Raw genomic sequence first — 14,856 nt, 5'->3', positions numbered from 1 at the left:
TCCGTTAAAGCTATTTCAGACCGTGCTATATCTGACCCAGTCTACACTGTGCACTCAAAAGTAATTTACAGGATTTTATTAATTTTCTGAAATGTATACTGACTTCCCCAACACATCTAAATTAGTTACAGTTTAGATTAAATGCTTAATTTGATTAAATGCTTCTATCTAGAATATATCTTTTCAGATGCTGTATGATACCACTTATATGTGCAATCTAAAACTAGTGAACATAACATAATGAAAAAGAAACAGATTCACAGATATGGAAAACAAACTAGTGGTTACCAGTGGAAGAGGGCATGGGGAGGGGCAATACGGGGCTAGGATATTAAAAGCTACCAACTATTGGGTTGGCCAAAACGTTCATTCAGGTTCTTCTGTACCATCTTGCAGGAAAACCCAAACAAACTTCTTGGCCAACCCAATATTATGTATAAAATAAATAAGCATGACTTTCTCAGTGGTCCAGTGGTTGAGACTCCAAGCTCCCAATGCAGGGGGCCTGGGTTCAATCCCTAGTCAGGGAACTATACCTCACATGCCTAAGAACCCACACATGGCAACAAAGATCCCATATGCTGCAACCAAGACCCAGCACAGCCAAATAAACAAGGTGTAGAAAATAAAATAAAAAAGCTATGAGGATATACTGTATCACACAGGGAATATAGCCAATATTTTATAATAACTATAAATGGAACATAACCTTTAAAGATTGTGACTCACCGTGTTGTACACTTTTAACATCTAACACTGTACATCAACTATACTTCAACTAAAAAATAATCACTCGATTAGATGGACTATTAAAAAAGAGCTTTCTGCATTGGCATAATATTCAATTTGTAATTATCACACACACACACACAAAGCCTGGATTGAAAGGGGATCAGCAGCTCTCCTACAAAGCAGCACTTTTTGCAGCATCCTGAGCATCTTGCCTCTTTTCCTAGTAAGTGGATTGGCAGCTTCTCTCTGAAGGCCAGGAGTCAAGAGAATTCTACCATGCCTCTTCACCACACCCATTCATTTTATTTTGTTGACTTAAGTTTTCATGAGAAAGACACGAAAAGGCCGCAGTGCCCAACCCTGGTTGTTGTGAAGAGGATATCTGTCATGATCACAGACAAACACAACATTCTACATTCCTTCTGGTTACCAGCTGCCTTCAGAGTCGGGGTGGTGGTGGCTGGGAGTGGAGATGGTAGCCTGAAGACAGGAAGAACTCACACAGACAACACTACTATCATGGGATGTCATTACTCAACATCTCTTAGAAGACTTACCATTTAACTAGATGCCACTGGCATTTTCTAGATATTATTGTATTACACATTTATAGATAAACAGATGTGACAGTCACCCACCATTTCAGAAGCTACAAATAAACCATTTAGGCAAATTTAACATTCTACCTCAAATCTCTCCCACAAAGAAAAAACTCAGTTCCAAAGGTCTTATTCCCAGAATTTTCATTTCAAAAACCTAATAATCAAACAGGAGTTAAAGGCCTCATAAATGAATAGAAAAGATGACCATCTCCTGCTCACTTTAAAAATTGCCCTGTGTTGCTATTTTAGGTGACATTCTTAAAGTAAATGTGATAGAAGTCACCAAAGATAATCACATATGTACATATAGCACCAGAGTTTCAAAGATTTTAGAGGAAACACATACATTTTTCATATACCTTGACATATTAAGAGTATCTCTGAAAAGAGATATATTTTTCTTAATTTCCTCCATTTATTTACCAATTCCTTTGAAGAGTTATGATTCAACACTAGAGAATATGTCTTAAAAGATGGTAATATTAAAGTAGGAAATGTGAGCAAAACAAAACAAAACAAAATAAAAATGACCTATACAAATGATTTCTGGGTTGGAAAGATACCCTGGAGAAGGAAATGGTAACCCACTCCAGTATTCTTGCCTGGAGAATCCCAAGGACAGAGGAGTCTGGTGGGCTACAGTCTATAGGGTTGTAAGAGTCGGACACGACTTAGTGACTAAACCACCACCATGTAAATGGGACCAAAAATAGAGAAATTAAATCAAATGAGAAATGAAACCATTATAAGAAGAAAACAAAGTTTAAAAAGTTGGGTGCTTAATGACCCCTTTACTTCTTTCCTTTCTTTTACCTAGAAATACATCACAAAACTCTGTTTACAATATGCCAAACACAACTTCAACCATTAATAGTTCCAATAAATTCTCTCTGTTCTTAATTGAAAGACTCCTGAGATTCATATTCCAATATAGTCTTTCTACCATCTGAGAACAGTAACATTATTCTACCTTCAACTAGCCTCAACATAAAAATCATCCTATCAAAAACAATTTTATTACTGCTTTTAAAGCAAAATATAAATGCTGAGATTAGATTCCCTAGTATTTATAGATTTTATAGTTTATATCATGCCAGAAGAAATACATCATCTGTTACCCCAAGGTTTCTCAGTGTGTGTATATATATATATATATATTTAATACTGTACAATAATGCAAAGTTAAATCTATTTAATTGTTGAAAGCAGGCTGCTAGAGGTGAAAGTATCAGGAGTAGGTAAGTAAAATAAACAGACCAACTACATATGCTCTTGGGTTATTTCCCCTATGTGGGCTGGGACTAGAAGACAGATGTTTTAGGGAGATAATAAGCCATGTCTATAGACATCACTATGCTGGCTCCATCAGGCAATTCCAGGTAATTAATACTCGGCTGCAACAGAAATGGTATGAATGGTTCTTACACAAGAAAACTCAAATGAACTAGAAACCTGGAAAAAATGAAAGTTGGCTCTGTTGAGCTTCTAGTAGTAATAATAATAATAGTTTACATCTTATTTACCAAAAATGAAATAAAGGCCACTTAAAAACATGGCTAGGATTTATTTTTCACTCCCAAGGGAAAAGATATACAGTCCTAATGAAATGCAAAGGAAACCCATTTTTGACAACAAAGAAAGCTACAGAAGACTTCTAACTATCAGTGGTAAACCAAACCAAACAAACAAATAAAAACCCTAAAATATAAACGACATTATTCTCTATCATAAATTAATACTATACCTGGTTTACTGGGAATCTTGCACTTTGAAGGTTGGCATATTTGTTTCACAGCACAAACCCTGCTAGTCAGGCGCTATCCTTTGCAGAGTAAGATAATGCAACTGACGAGCGTGATGGCTGCTCGGGCTTGAACTCTGCAACTTTGTTTTAATAGTAGAGACAGACTTGATAGAACAGCTCCCCCTCTGGCCTGATATCCCAGATGTGAGCCAGGATTTAAGTATCAAGGAGTCAAAATCAGGCCAGAAAAGCTGATAGTCACAGCAGCGAAAAGCTGCTAAAGCTGCTAAACCCAGCTAAAAGCTAGGCCTTAAAACTCTTAGTTTTCTTAACTTCAGGGCTACTCAGTACATTAATAGGTTACACTGTGTTGCGCTTAATCAGAGAGTCAGTACAGACCACTGACCCAAACTCAGCAAACACTGACCTAATTTAATGGGCTAAAGACAGCAAAGTCATATCTTGCTAGAGTGGCTCAGTGTTCCTCTCCTCAGCTTTCTCTAGTGACCCAAGGTGAACAGGTTCAATCAACCCTGGGTAGCAAATCCAATGGTTCCAAAAACTTTCAAAACCAGGAAGGCCCTAATCTGCCTCAACCATCAATCCTTTCTCACTTCCTTCAGCCTTCCTCCTCCAAAATCTACATCAATATCCGAAGAAAACAGACCAACAACCTTCCAAGTATTAGAAAAAAAGTATAAATGATGCTGTATCAATCATCTTAAGAAGCCAAAACATCTTGCCCTATTGACATTGAGAAGTCGAGCACCAAAAACAATATTAACGGCACTACAAACGTATTATAAAAGATATTTCTTCAATAATCTTCATGTGATTTATTTCAAAGGGTGATCAGAAAAGATTAGAGAGAAAAAAACTGACAGCAATGCAAGTGATCTTTTTTCTTTTTTAAACCTACCTTAAATTTAAGTAAGTCAGCATCTGTAGATTAATGATGGCCTCCGGAATGACTCTGATACAATTATGATACAGATTAAGAATTTCCAGTGATACAAAATGGCACAACTCCATTGGAACTTCAACCAGTCTGTTTTTAGATAAATCTAAGAGAAAAGGAAAGAATATTTTGTCAATATATCTTCAACATAATCCAATACAATCTTATCAACTATCAATACCTTTTCTTTAACACATTTTAAAATAAATATTATAATCTAAATTTAGATCAACATTATTTTTTGTACCACTCTTACTACAGAGCTGTGATTCCCATTTCCTAGCATTATAGCCCAATTCATATAGAAAAACAAAAATACTACTGAAACAGTTTTAGCTCTCTGTATCAGTTTGTAAATTCAGGCCAGGTACAGGGTAACTGAATCAATATTTACTTTTTTCTCCATCTGAAAATGGTTTCTCCCCCAGATGAGTATGTAAATCGAATCCTTTAATGTATCCGAATACACGTTTGCCTTAATATTTAAACTATTTAATTCAATTTTGCATTCATAACATATTGTCTCTGAACATGTCTTTTATACCTTTTCCAAACACATAGTAGATACTAAACAAGTATTTCATTCACCAGAATTACTAAGTACCTACAATGTACTAGACAACTCTGTTGTCTGTTAAGGATGGATACCATATCTGCTGCATGATCTGGGGTAAAACTGGCTCCCTTGGCCAAGTGTACCAAAGACAGTACCAGTGGGGACTTCTCTGGTGGCCCACTAGCTAAGGCTCTGCGCTCCCCATGCAGGGGGCCCGGGTTCCATCCCTGGTCAGGGAACGAGATCCCACATGCCACAACTGAGAGTTCACATGCTGAACTAAAACTCCATGGAGCCAAATAAACAAATGAATAAATAAAGAAAATTTAAAATAAAGAGTAATAACAGTCTACACAGTAATATAAACATACAATTGACAGCATCACCATCTCAACAATAAAAATGTGGAATAGTCCTTAATGTCCAAATCTAGGAATGGTATACACGACTGTAAAATGCCATAAAACACTGAATACAAACAAGAGCTGCCACTCTTGAAACAGTAACTCAACAGTAACAAATCACCTCGCCCTTAGTTAGGCAGGACTTAATCAGTATGAACTGAAGATGTTCAGTAAACAATATTTCAGATTTACTTAAGGAATCACACTACATGTTGTGTGTACTGATGAAACACAAATCAAAAACCTACCTCCCCAACTGACCTTCCAATAGATAAACACACAAATAAACAAAAGCAGGTTAGATGTCTTCAGAGGAAGAATTCTGGGAAAATTTTAAGGGACAACTCTGATCATATTTAAACCATTTCAAACCATGTGATAGGAAGGAAAGTTTTCAAATTCTTCTTTAAATAGTAACATGATACTGATACCATCATCTAACAAAAAAGTACACAACAGGAAAACTACCTATGAATCTCCTTTCTAAATACATGTGTGAATCTAAATTTAAAATGAGTCAACAGAATTAAACACTTACCTAGAAAGATTAACATACTAGGCTCAAGTAGGATTCATTCTAGAAACATAAGTATTTTCTAAATTATCTAAACGTCATCAAATAAAGAGTGACACATGAAATAGTTTATGATCATCTCTCCTCTTAAGTTCTTTCTTTCCCTTCTCCTATGAGTCACATTACAATAAACATCTTTTAAAGTCTCTGAGAGTTTCAATAGGAAAGTCACATGCAAAACTATTAGCTGTCCAGGATCTGGCCTACAGGAGCACCCTAATCCTTTAACTGAGCTATTTTGGATTTTTCCAGTTCTTTCTTTTGAGAGTATTATTGATTATAAATAAAGGTATAAGGTGTTAACAGTGGGCACATGAATGCCCAGACTACAATGAACAGACCTCCGTGTCCACTGAGTTAGAGAGAATTTACCTATGTAACACGCCCTTATCATCCTGGGTTTGGGTTCCAGTTTCTGCGTTAAAAGGGAAGAAATAACAAAACCTACAGGGAGCTTAGACTCTTTCAATCCCTATAGAGAAACAGTTGGCTAGGTTAAGTTAAAACAAAACTGAAATACAGAAAAATCACAAGTTTTCCTTTCCTATTTGTTTAGATTCACTATCCAGATGATAAATTACTGACAGATTCATCAACATTTACTAAGTACATGGTTTCTGCAGAAAAGAAAAACACAGAGGACTACTTTTTTTTTAAGTTTATAATTTGATAGATACAAGGAGGCAAACCCTCAACCACAGAGATAAAAGGTTCCAATTGGGCTTAAAAAAAAAAAAAAAAGATAGAAATAAAGAGGTAAAATCCAGATGGGTATTTGTTATCACCCCTTGAGCACTCCCACTGAGCCAGACACCGTATCTGGAGCTTTGCATCTAGTAACTCATTTAAACCAACGGCAAGGAGCACCACCAACCTACAGATGAGTAAACTAGGCTCAGAAAGCTTCTGTGACTTGCCCAAAGCCACAGAAATCAGTAACCATATTCACAGCTAAGTATGTCTAACTCCAAGGTTGACCAAGTTCCCCACCCTTTCTCCTTGGAGCAATGGCCAGATCATGTATCCCACAGCTAGATGATTAGGAAGATATGGCGATTAAATCTTCACTGCATTTTCATTTGTCCAAAATACAATAAAAATCAAGTGAACGACATGTTCTGTGTAAAAACCCTGAGGACAAGAAAGTTAGAAACATTACGTTCAAAAAAGAAAGTACTGAAAACAATGGCACCTGACGGACTAAATTCTGGAAGTGGTTACAGGAAACTTGGTGAGCAGAAACTGGTTTAAACTGCCAATTATCCTAATCTTACATAAGCACTCTGTTTCACTGAAGGGTTTAGAATGAGTTTTCAAATATGTCACTTATTTTTTCCTACTTGGGTCTGAATATCATCTCAGTTCAGTTCAGTTCAGTCGCTCAGTCGTGTCCAACTCTTTGCGACGCCATGAATCGCAGCACGCCAGGCCTCCCTGTCCATCACCAACTCCCGGAGTTCACTCAGACTCACAACCATCGAGTCAGTGATGCCATCAGCCATCTCATCCTCTGTCGTCCCCTTCTCCTCCTGCCCCCAATCCCTCCCAGCATCACAGTCTTTTCCAATGAGTCTCAACTAGCTTTCTTATTGGAAGAAAGAGGGTACAAAAAAAAAAGGAACAGGTTTGCTTTCCTATGATTTACTGAGGTTCCTGCAGACATTATTTTGTACCCTTGGGCATCCACTAACTCACCATGGGAAAGATGCCCAGAAAGGCTGGGAAAGTCAGTCTGGATTAAGACATTTTGACTTTGATAATCCAGAGTGGATAACCCGATTATAAACAATGGGGAAAAATGTCATACAAATTGGTTCAAAAATTTTCCTGTCAGCTGAAAACAAAGAAATAAAATATGGTCTGAACCCTCTTTAAAAACAAAAGAACCAAAAACAAACAAAAACAAAACACACAAGTAGGAAGAAGAGAAAGAAATCCTGGATTTAGCTGTAATTAAAGTCATGAGCAGACAGTTCAGGGTGCCCACACAGACGTGAGTGTCTCTAACTGGGACTCTTAGAGGGCAGATCCTTGCCGGAGGCAGAGAGAAACGAAGCAGGAGCCAGGCAGTTGTAGTAATAATTACAGACAGACGGGAAGAATAAGAGTTCACAGATAACAGGCAAGTGTTAAGAATGCAATTTGTATCTTTATTTTGAAATACAACCCAAACCAGCTTGGGCAAATGAATCAGGAGCTGTGAAAAGTCCAGTAAGTTCTGAATGATAGAAATATGTCAGTTCTTAAACTCGAAATAAACAGGGATGAAGAATTTGTGTTTATTTTTCTTGTGTGCTGCTCTATACTAGAAAGATATTTTATTTAGGAAAAGATTTCTTAAGTGGCTTCATTCATAGCTCCATGTAAGAAATCTTTTCCTAAATAAAATATCTTTCTAGTATATCTCAACCGCGTTAGTATACTGGGATCACTTAGAAAGAAGGCTTTTAAAAATCCTGAAGCCTGGGGTCCATGGCCAGAAGTATCAGGGTGTGATTTGGGCATCCCTGGATGGCTAGTTGATCCCCACTATCCCTTTATTTTCAGACTTTATTTTCTTGGGCTCCAAAATCACTGCAGATGGTGACTGCAGCCATTAAATTAAAAGACGCTTGCTCCTTGGAAGAAAAGCTATGAAAAACCTAGACAGCATAATAAAAAGCAGAGACATTACTTTGCCAACAAAAGTCCGTCTAGTCAAAGCTATAGTTTTTCCAGTAGTCACGTATGGATGTGAGAGCTGGACCATAAAGAAAGCTGAGCACCGAAGAACTAATGCTTTTGAACTGTGGAGTGGGAGAAGACTCTTGAGAGTCCCTTGGACTGCAAGGAGATCAAACAGTCAATCCTAAAGGAAATCAATCCTGAATATTCACTGGAAGGACTGATGCTGAAGCTGAAGCTCCAATACTTTGGCGACCTGATGCAAAGAGCCAACTCATTAGAAAAGACCCTGACTCTGGGAAAGATTGAAGGCAGAAGGGGACGACAGAGGAAGAGATGGTTGGATGGCATCACTGACTTGATGGACACGAGTTTGAGCAAGCTCCAGGAGATGGTGAAGGACAGGGAAGCTGGGCATGCTGCAATCCATGGGGTCACAAAGAGTCGGACACAACTGAGCGATTGAACAACAATAATCCCAAGGGAAACGCAGGTGATCCACCCTCTCAGCTTCCTATCTAAACCAAGACCCACCAACAGGTGGCGCTCTCCTAGAGGCAAGTGGTTGGGTCTGGGAAGAGTCTGATTTAGACAACAGTCTTGGGAAAGAAAACCGCACCAAGTTTGATTAGATTCTTAGTCTAAATTCCAGCTCAACTAGTTCCAGATACGATTGGAGCGACAAAAATCCGATCTGCAATGGAGTTTTACATATCATTATCAGTTGGCTATGATCATAGAAAATTAGGTTTTTTTTCCTTGTTGAATCTTCACCATAACCTAGGAAAACAGGTACAATGATCACTCCCAGTATGTGTGGATACTGAGGCCCAGAGAGGTTATGCAATTTGCCTCAGGACACAGAGCTAGTAAGTGGCAGAGGCAAGAACTAAACCAGCAGGCAGGACACCAAAGCCCTGTTTTCAAACATCGTTGATTCAGCCTTGTAGGACTGCAGCTAGGGAAGGTCAGTTGTTCTTGTGGGGTACCTCTAATTTAAAAAATAATAAAAACAGATCCTTTTTTTTTTTTTTTCTTTAAAAAAAAAAATCCATTTCTGATACCTGGTGAGGAGGCATGAAATGATGTCAAAGCTCTGGACTAGAAGTAAGTGATCTTTGACCAGGTCCTAATATCTTCTCCACTGAGATGAGCCTGTGTCATGGGCTCGGGTTGCCCATCCCGAGCCGGATTCAGTCCGTCCTTGCTGGAAACCTGCCCAGGGGCCTCAGCCTGCCCTGGGGAGCGGGGTCGACTGCAGCTCTGGGCAAACGGCCGGGCAGCAAACCGGAACCCCAGAACCACGTCCTCCCCGCGTCCGCTTCTTAATTGAAGCGTTCACATGAGAGCAGGGCAGCCAGAAATAAAACAATACGTTTCGCTCGGGCCAAAACAAGCTCTGCGAAGCCCTAAAATAAAGTAGCCAAATGAATAAAAATAAGCAGAGGAGCATAGGAAAACAGTCAATGGAATCTGGTGTGCAGCCAGCACCCTCGGAGGCACAGTGTTGTTTTTGTATAAAAAAGGAAAGTGGTGCCTTGGGAGGGGCTGGATGACCACCCCCCACCAGTCGCACCCCTCCAACAACATCCTGAGTTATCAGCCACCACAGCCACGAGCAGAAGGCTGACAGACCAGGACAGCTGGGAACCTCATTTGCAACGTCCGTGCTTTCTGGTCTGAAGGAAAGGCCTGTTGGAGTCCAATAATGCCCAGTTCCAGAAAAACTGAATGATCCATCTTTTAAGCTGAGAGTAAATATGTGATCACGGCTTCCCAGGTGGCGCTAGTGGTAAAGAACCTGCCTTGCCAATGCAGGAGACACAAGAGACACGAGTTTGATCCCTGGGTTGAGAAGATCCCCTGGAGAAGGGAATGGGCAACCCACTCCAGAATTCTTGCCTGGAAAATTCCATGGGCAGAGGAGCCTGGCGGGTTACAGTCCATGGGGGTCACAGAGAGTTGGGCACGACTGACAAACTGGAGCACAAGGAACAGGGAATGGAAGTTTAATTTTAGCGTATTAGCACCTTCCATGATGCCTTAGTAACTGGGTGAAGTGTGTGTCCTTCACACATAAATCTAACCCCCTGACCCACAGACAAGCATACAGGCCCCACTGTCTTCCTAATACTGACGGGACCCTCTGGGCCAGGCCACCTTCGCCCTCTTGCTCAGTCCCTTGCTGGGTCCACAGTTCAGAGACAATCCTTGGATGGAAGGATGGTCTGGGGCCACTTGCCCTGTCTGGACAATCCGTATCCATTCTCCCCTAGGCAGGCAGGGGTCTCTCTAGAAGAATCTCAGCGATATCCTTCTCTAAAGAACCACTGCACAATGTCCCAGGGGTCTAATGACCCCTCCCTCCCTACTCCAGGACAGACACCCCACCCGGCCCCACGATTCAGCACCCACAGCCAGCTCCCCAGACACCTGAACACTTGGGAGTGCTCCGGAGTAAGAGACTGGCTCCAGGCAGTGAAGCGAGCCCATGGGCTGCCTCATCCTTGACTCTGGAGACAAAACCACATGTCACTTCCAGGGTTAAACAGGCAGAACTAATAAACAGATTCATGAAAGTTTTGAGTGAGTCAGTCAAGATCTCAGGCTACATCTCTAAGAGATCAATAAAAAAAAAATCATCTTGTCAAACACTAGAGACTTGTTAAACAGTTCCTCTGTATGAACCATGAAGTTTTCCCTGATTATCTACTTAAAATGTCAACCTGTCTTACCGCCCTTTCCTCTGTTCTACGTTTTCTTTTCTGTCTTAGTGCTTGGATAGCCTTCTAATATAGCATACCATTTATTCATGTATTTTGGTTGTTCATTTTCTCTCTTCCTCAACCACAATGTAAGTTCTGTGAAGGCTGGGATCTTTGCATTGTTCACTGGTATACAGTAAGAGTTTAGTAAATATTCATTGAATGAAGGTAGTAGCAAAGGAGATTCTTCAGTCAGACAGCTTGAGCTCAAACCCTGATTCCACTACTTAGGGTGTGCACTTGGAAATGATTACTTAATTTCTCTATGCCTCAGCTTCTTCACTTGTAAATGAGCATAGTACTGGCGCTGGCTTCGCTGAGTCACTGGAAGGACTACATGGGATGCCACACACAAATCCTTACGGCAGCATCCACACAGAGGAGGGACTCGAAGAATCGTCTCTGTCATTATGTTAGCTAATGCTGGGTTCCGAATACAGTATTTCTAGCAAGAAAAAAAGGCCTGGGCTGGGAAGGAGTTTAAAATCTAGGCAACAAGCACAAGAAGTACACCATATGTACAAAGGCTTCACAACAATAAATCAGAGATGAAACAATAGACAAAAACAATGGTGCATTATGAGCGAAAAATCTGTAAGTTAGTTTGAACATTACCCTTCCCAAGCAGAAGAAGGAAATAAGAAATAGAAGCTAGTTTTGGTAAATGCCGAAAAAAATATGACAGATCCAGACTCTTGGTCTGGTGAATTTATTAACAGTAGATACCTATTTAAGCCCACAAAATACTGAAGAGGTAATTACATATGAGGGTTTCCCAAATGGTGCTAGTGGTAAAGAACCCACCTGCCAATGCGGAAGACCTAAGAGATGCAGGTTTGATCCCTGGGTGGGGAAGATCACCTGGAGGAGGCCATGGCAACCCACTCCAGTGTTTTTGCCTGGAGAATCCCCATGGACAGAGGAGCCTGGTGGGCTATAGTCCACGGGGCCGCAAAGAGTCAGATACAACTGAAGTGACTTAGCACACATGCACAGTCTTTTATAGAACAAATGCATTGTTGAAATGTTGATAGCAAAAATTGATTTCTTTATGGTACCTCTCCTGTCCAAAGTATTGCCAAAAAAATAAGGAAATAAAATTGTAAAAGACCACCATAGATAGAATTGGTGGGCGAAGGGGTTCCTGTCCCAAAGTATAATCATTTTACTTAATCTCTAAAAGGCTCACTCAGAGGCTGTTTACTCTTCAACATAATTCTAACAAATGATATTATTGCCTGTTTAGCACCTCTGTGTTTTAGAAGCAACAAATAGATTCTACAAAGAAAAGCAGTCATAAGAAAGTGTGCTTCTAACAACAACAAGAAAAAAAATAACAAAGTAAAATATACATACACATTTTAAAATTTCAGTATTTTAAATTTAAAAATTCTAAATGTAATGGTCAAAACCCTTCTAAATATTATAGCACAATGTAGTTTTAGCACCAAAATAATACTCTCAATGTTGAATAATCTAGGACTAGTTAACACATTCGAAAATTAAACTAACTTAAAAATGTTCAAGAGAGCAGAGCAGTATCTATTTTTTTTAATGTTTTCATGTAAAATTACTCAAAACAAAACATCTTAAATGGTTACAGCTTCTGTGAAATGACCCATTCCCTAGTGATTCTGTTTAGCTAATGAATCATTTCCCACTTCCTTTAAGAGAATTTTGGCTCTGAGACATAATAAAAACAGCTCATCTTTAAAATGAGAAATACCAATTTAAAGGGAAAACACTAATTGTCTTATGAAACATGAATGCTTTAAGTAGCATTATTGCAAAAGTCAAAAGGTAGAATTAATTCAAATCTTCACCAAGGGATGAATGGAAAAGCAAAACGCAGTCTACACACACAATGGAACAGCGTTCGACTTTAAAAAGGGAGGAAAGTTTGCCACGTGCTACCACATGGATAATCACTGAGATTATGCTAAGTGAAATAAGCCAGTCACCAGAAGACAAATACTGTATGCCTCCATCTACACAAGGTTCCTAAAGGAGTCAAACTCATAGAGACAGAAAGTAGAACAATGGTTGCCAAAAGCTGGGGAAAGGCAGAATTGTGTAGAGGGAGAGAGTTTCAGCTTCGCAAGGTGAAAAGAGCTCTGTGGATGGATGTTGGTGACGGTACACACCAACGTGGATGTACTTAGTGCCACTGAACTGGACAGTTAAACATGGTTAACAGGGTAAATTTCATGTGACATATTATTTTATTACAATTTTAAAAAATGAATGCTTTTAAAAATGATTATAAAATACAAACATTATCCTGGAACCTGAAATTTCCCAGAGTAACAGAAATTACTAACCCTATCAGGTGGGAGGCATAAGTAAAAGGGACAGGTCTGGGAAATCTCACAAGGACAGACAGCACATCTACACTATAAATGCTATTAGGCAGCTCTACGACTGGGCGTGCGTGGGTGCTCAGTCGTGTCCGACTCTGGGACCCCAGGGACTACAGTCCGCCAGGCTTCTCTGGCCATGGGACTCCAGACAAGAATACTGGAGTGGGTTGCCAAGTCCTCCTCCAGGGGAACTTCCCAACCCAGGGACTGATGACCAAGTACCACTAACTCAGCAGTCACCTTACCCAACAGTGTTCTCTAGCTCCATCCGTTGATCTACATAGACAGATACCCTCACTCATCACAATGCCAACGACTGTACATGCTGGATACACTTGGACCTCATAAATGTTGGAAAGAAGAGTGAATAGCAGTGCCTGGAACTCAACAGATGACAACTGAGAAAAGAAATAAATTAGGGCATGGCTTCGGCTTTAACAATCTCGCAGAGCAGAAAGGAACAGACACAGAGCCTGATGGTTAAATTCTAGGCAGACATGAGAAGAGACACAGTCAAAGACTTTCCCAGGAATGGGGTCCCCCAGAGTGCAGGGAAGCCCAGGGGAGACATAGCAAGGGGCTCTGAGGAACAGGAGATAGTGTGGGCCAGTCCTCTGGCAGGTCAGACCCAGGGCAGTTGCTCAGGTGCTGTGAGCAGACCTTGGGTTCTCTGGAATGGCAAGAGGGAGAACAGGATCTCCGGAGCTTTCCCTGGGAGGTTCTAGAGCTCAAGGGGCCCTTCAGTAAAGCACATGATTGCTGCTGGACTAAAGCTGAGCAGCTGATGACAATTACTCACCAGCCAGTTCATGGACAGTCTCTGTTACACGGTAATTGCAGGAAAACTAGTTATTAGTGATTAAGGGATCTGACAAGTGCTGCAAGATGAGTAATATGGGGAAGGCAAGGAAGGTGAGTCCCAAGGGCCCCAATGGATCAAACTCACATGATTATACTGGAGTTAAAGGAAAGGAGTGGACTTGCTGTAAACAGAGCCAGGAACAGGGAGGAACACAGAGCAGCTACCCGGGAGCTCCATGGCCTCAGCCTGGCTGGAGCTTACAGTCATTCCAGGTTTACTACCAAGAATGAAACAATGCACTGTTGTGACTTGAGTACATAAATATGAAAATTCTCAACCATAAAAGAAATGTTATTTGGTGGAAAGAAAGCCCTTTATAATAAAAATGACCTCATCATAAATTTTTTATTTATGATATATAAATAAATTTTTTATACATTTTATACAATTTTATACATTTTATACAATTTATACATATAAATTTTTTAAATAGCAAATAAAAACATTAAGAAAGTTAACATTACCCCCACCAAAAGTAGAGAGGATGGAATGTTTTTATAGTTAAACAACCCTTTCACATATATTATTGATTTGGTCTCTCATTAAAAGGAACCCTTTTAGAGGCAAATCAAGTATCATTTTTTACAGTCCTATAAATAATCTCAGGCATGAGACCATGTAAGATCTTTATCAAA

General features: G+C 39.8%; 1 protein-coding gene across 5 annotated transcripts in view; it reads right to left on the bottom strand.

Annotated features, from left to right (window-relative positions):
* The window catches only part of LRCH1 (leucine rich repeats and calponin homology domain containing 1), a 218,975-nt gene that overhangs the window by 106,790 nt on the left and 97,329 nt on the right, over window positions 1-14,856 (bottom strand). For 4 of the 5 annotated variants that reach the window (XM_055542076.1, XM_055542072.1, XM_055542073.1 and 1 more), the window contains exon 2: window positions 3,998-4,142. In XM_055542076.1, the coding sequence (XP_055398051.1) occupies window positions 3,998-4,142 (145 nt within the window). Of the gene's footprint in view, window positions 1-3,997; window positions 4,143-4,963; window positions 5,160-14,856 lie in introns of those variants that run through there. The other variant, XM_055542075.1, reaches the window with a different exon arrangement.

The sequence above is a fragment of the Bubalus kerabau genome, chromosome 12, assembly GCF_029407905.1.
Source record: "Bubalus kerabau isolate K-KA32 ecotype Philippines breed swamp buffalo chromosome 12, PCC_UOA_SB_1v2, whole genome shotgun sequence".
Taxonomy (NCBI): Eukaryota; Metazoa; Chordata; class Mammalia; order Artiodactyla; family Bovidae; genus Bubalus; species Bubalus kerabau.
This window is presented reverse-complemented; position numbering and strand designations above follow the sequence as displayed.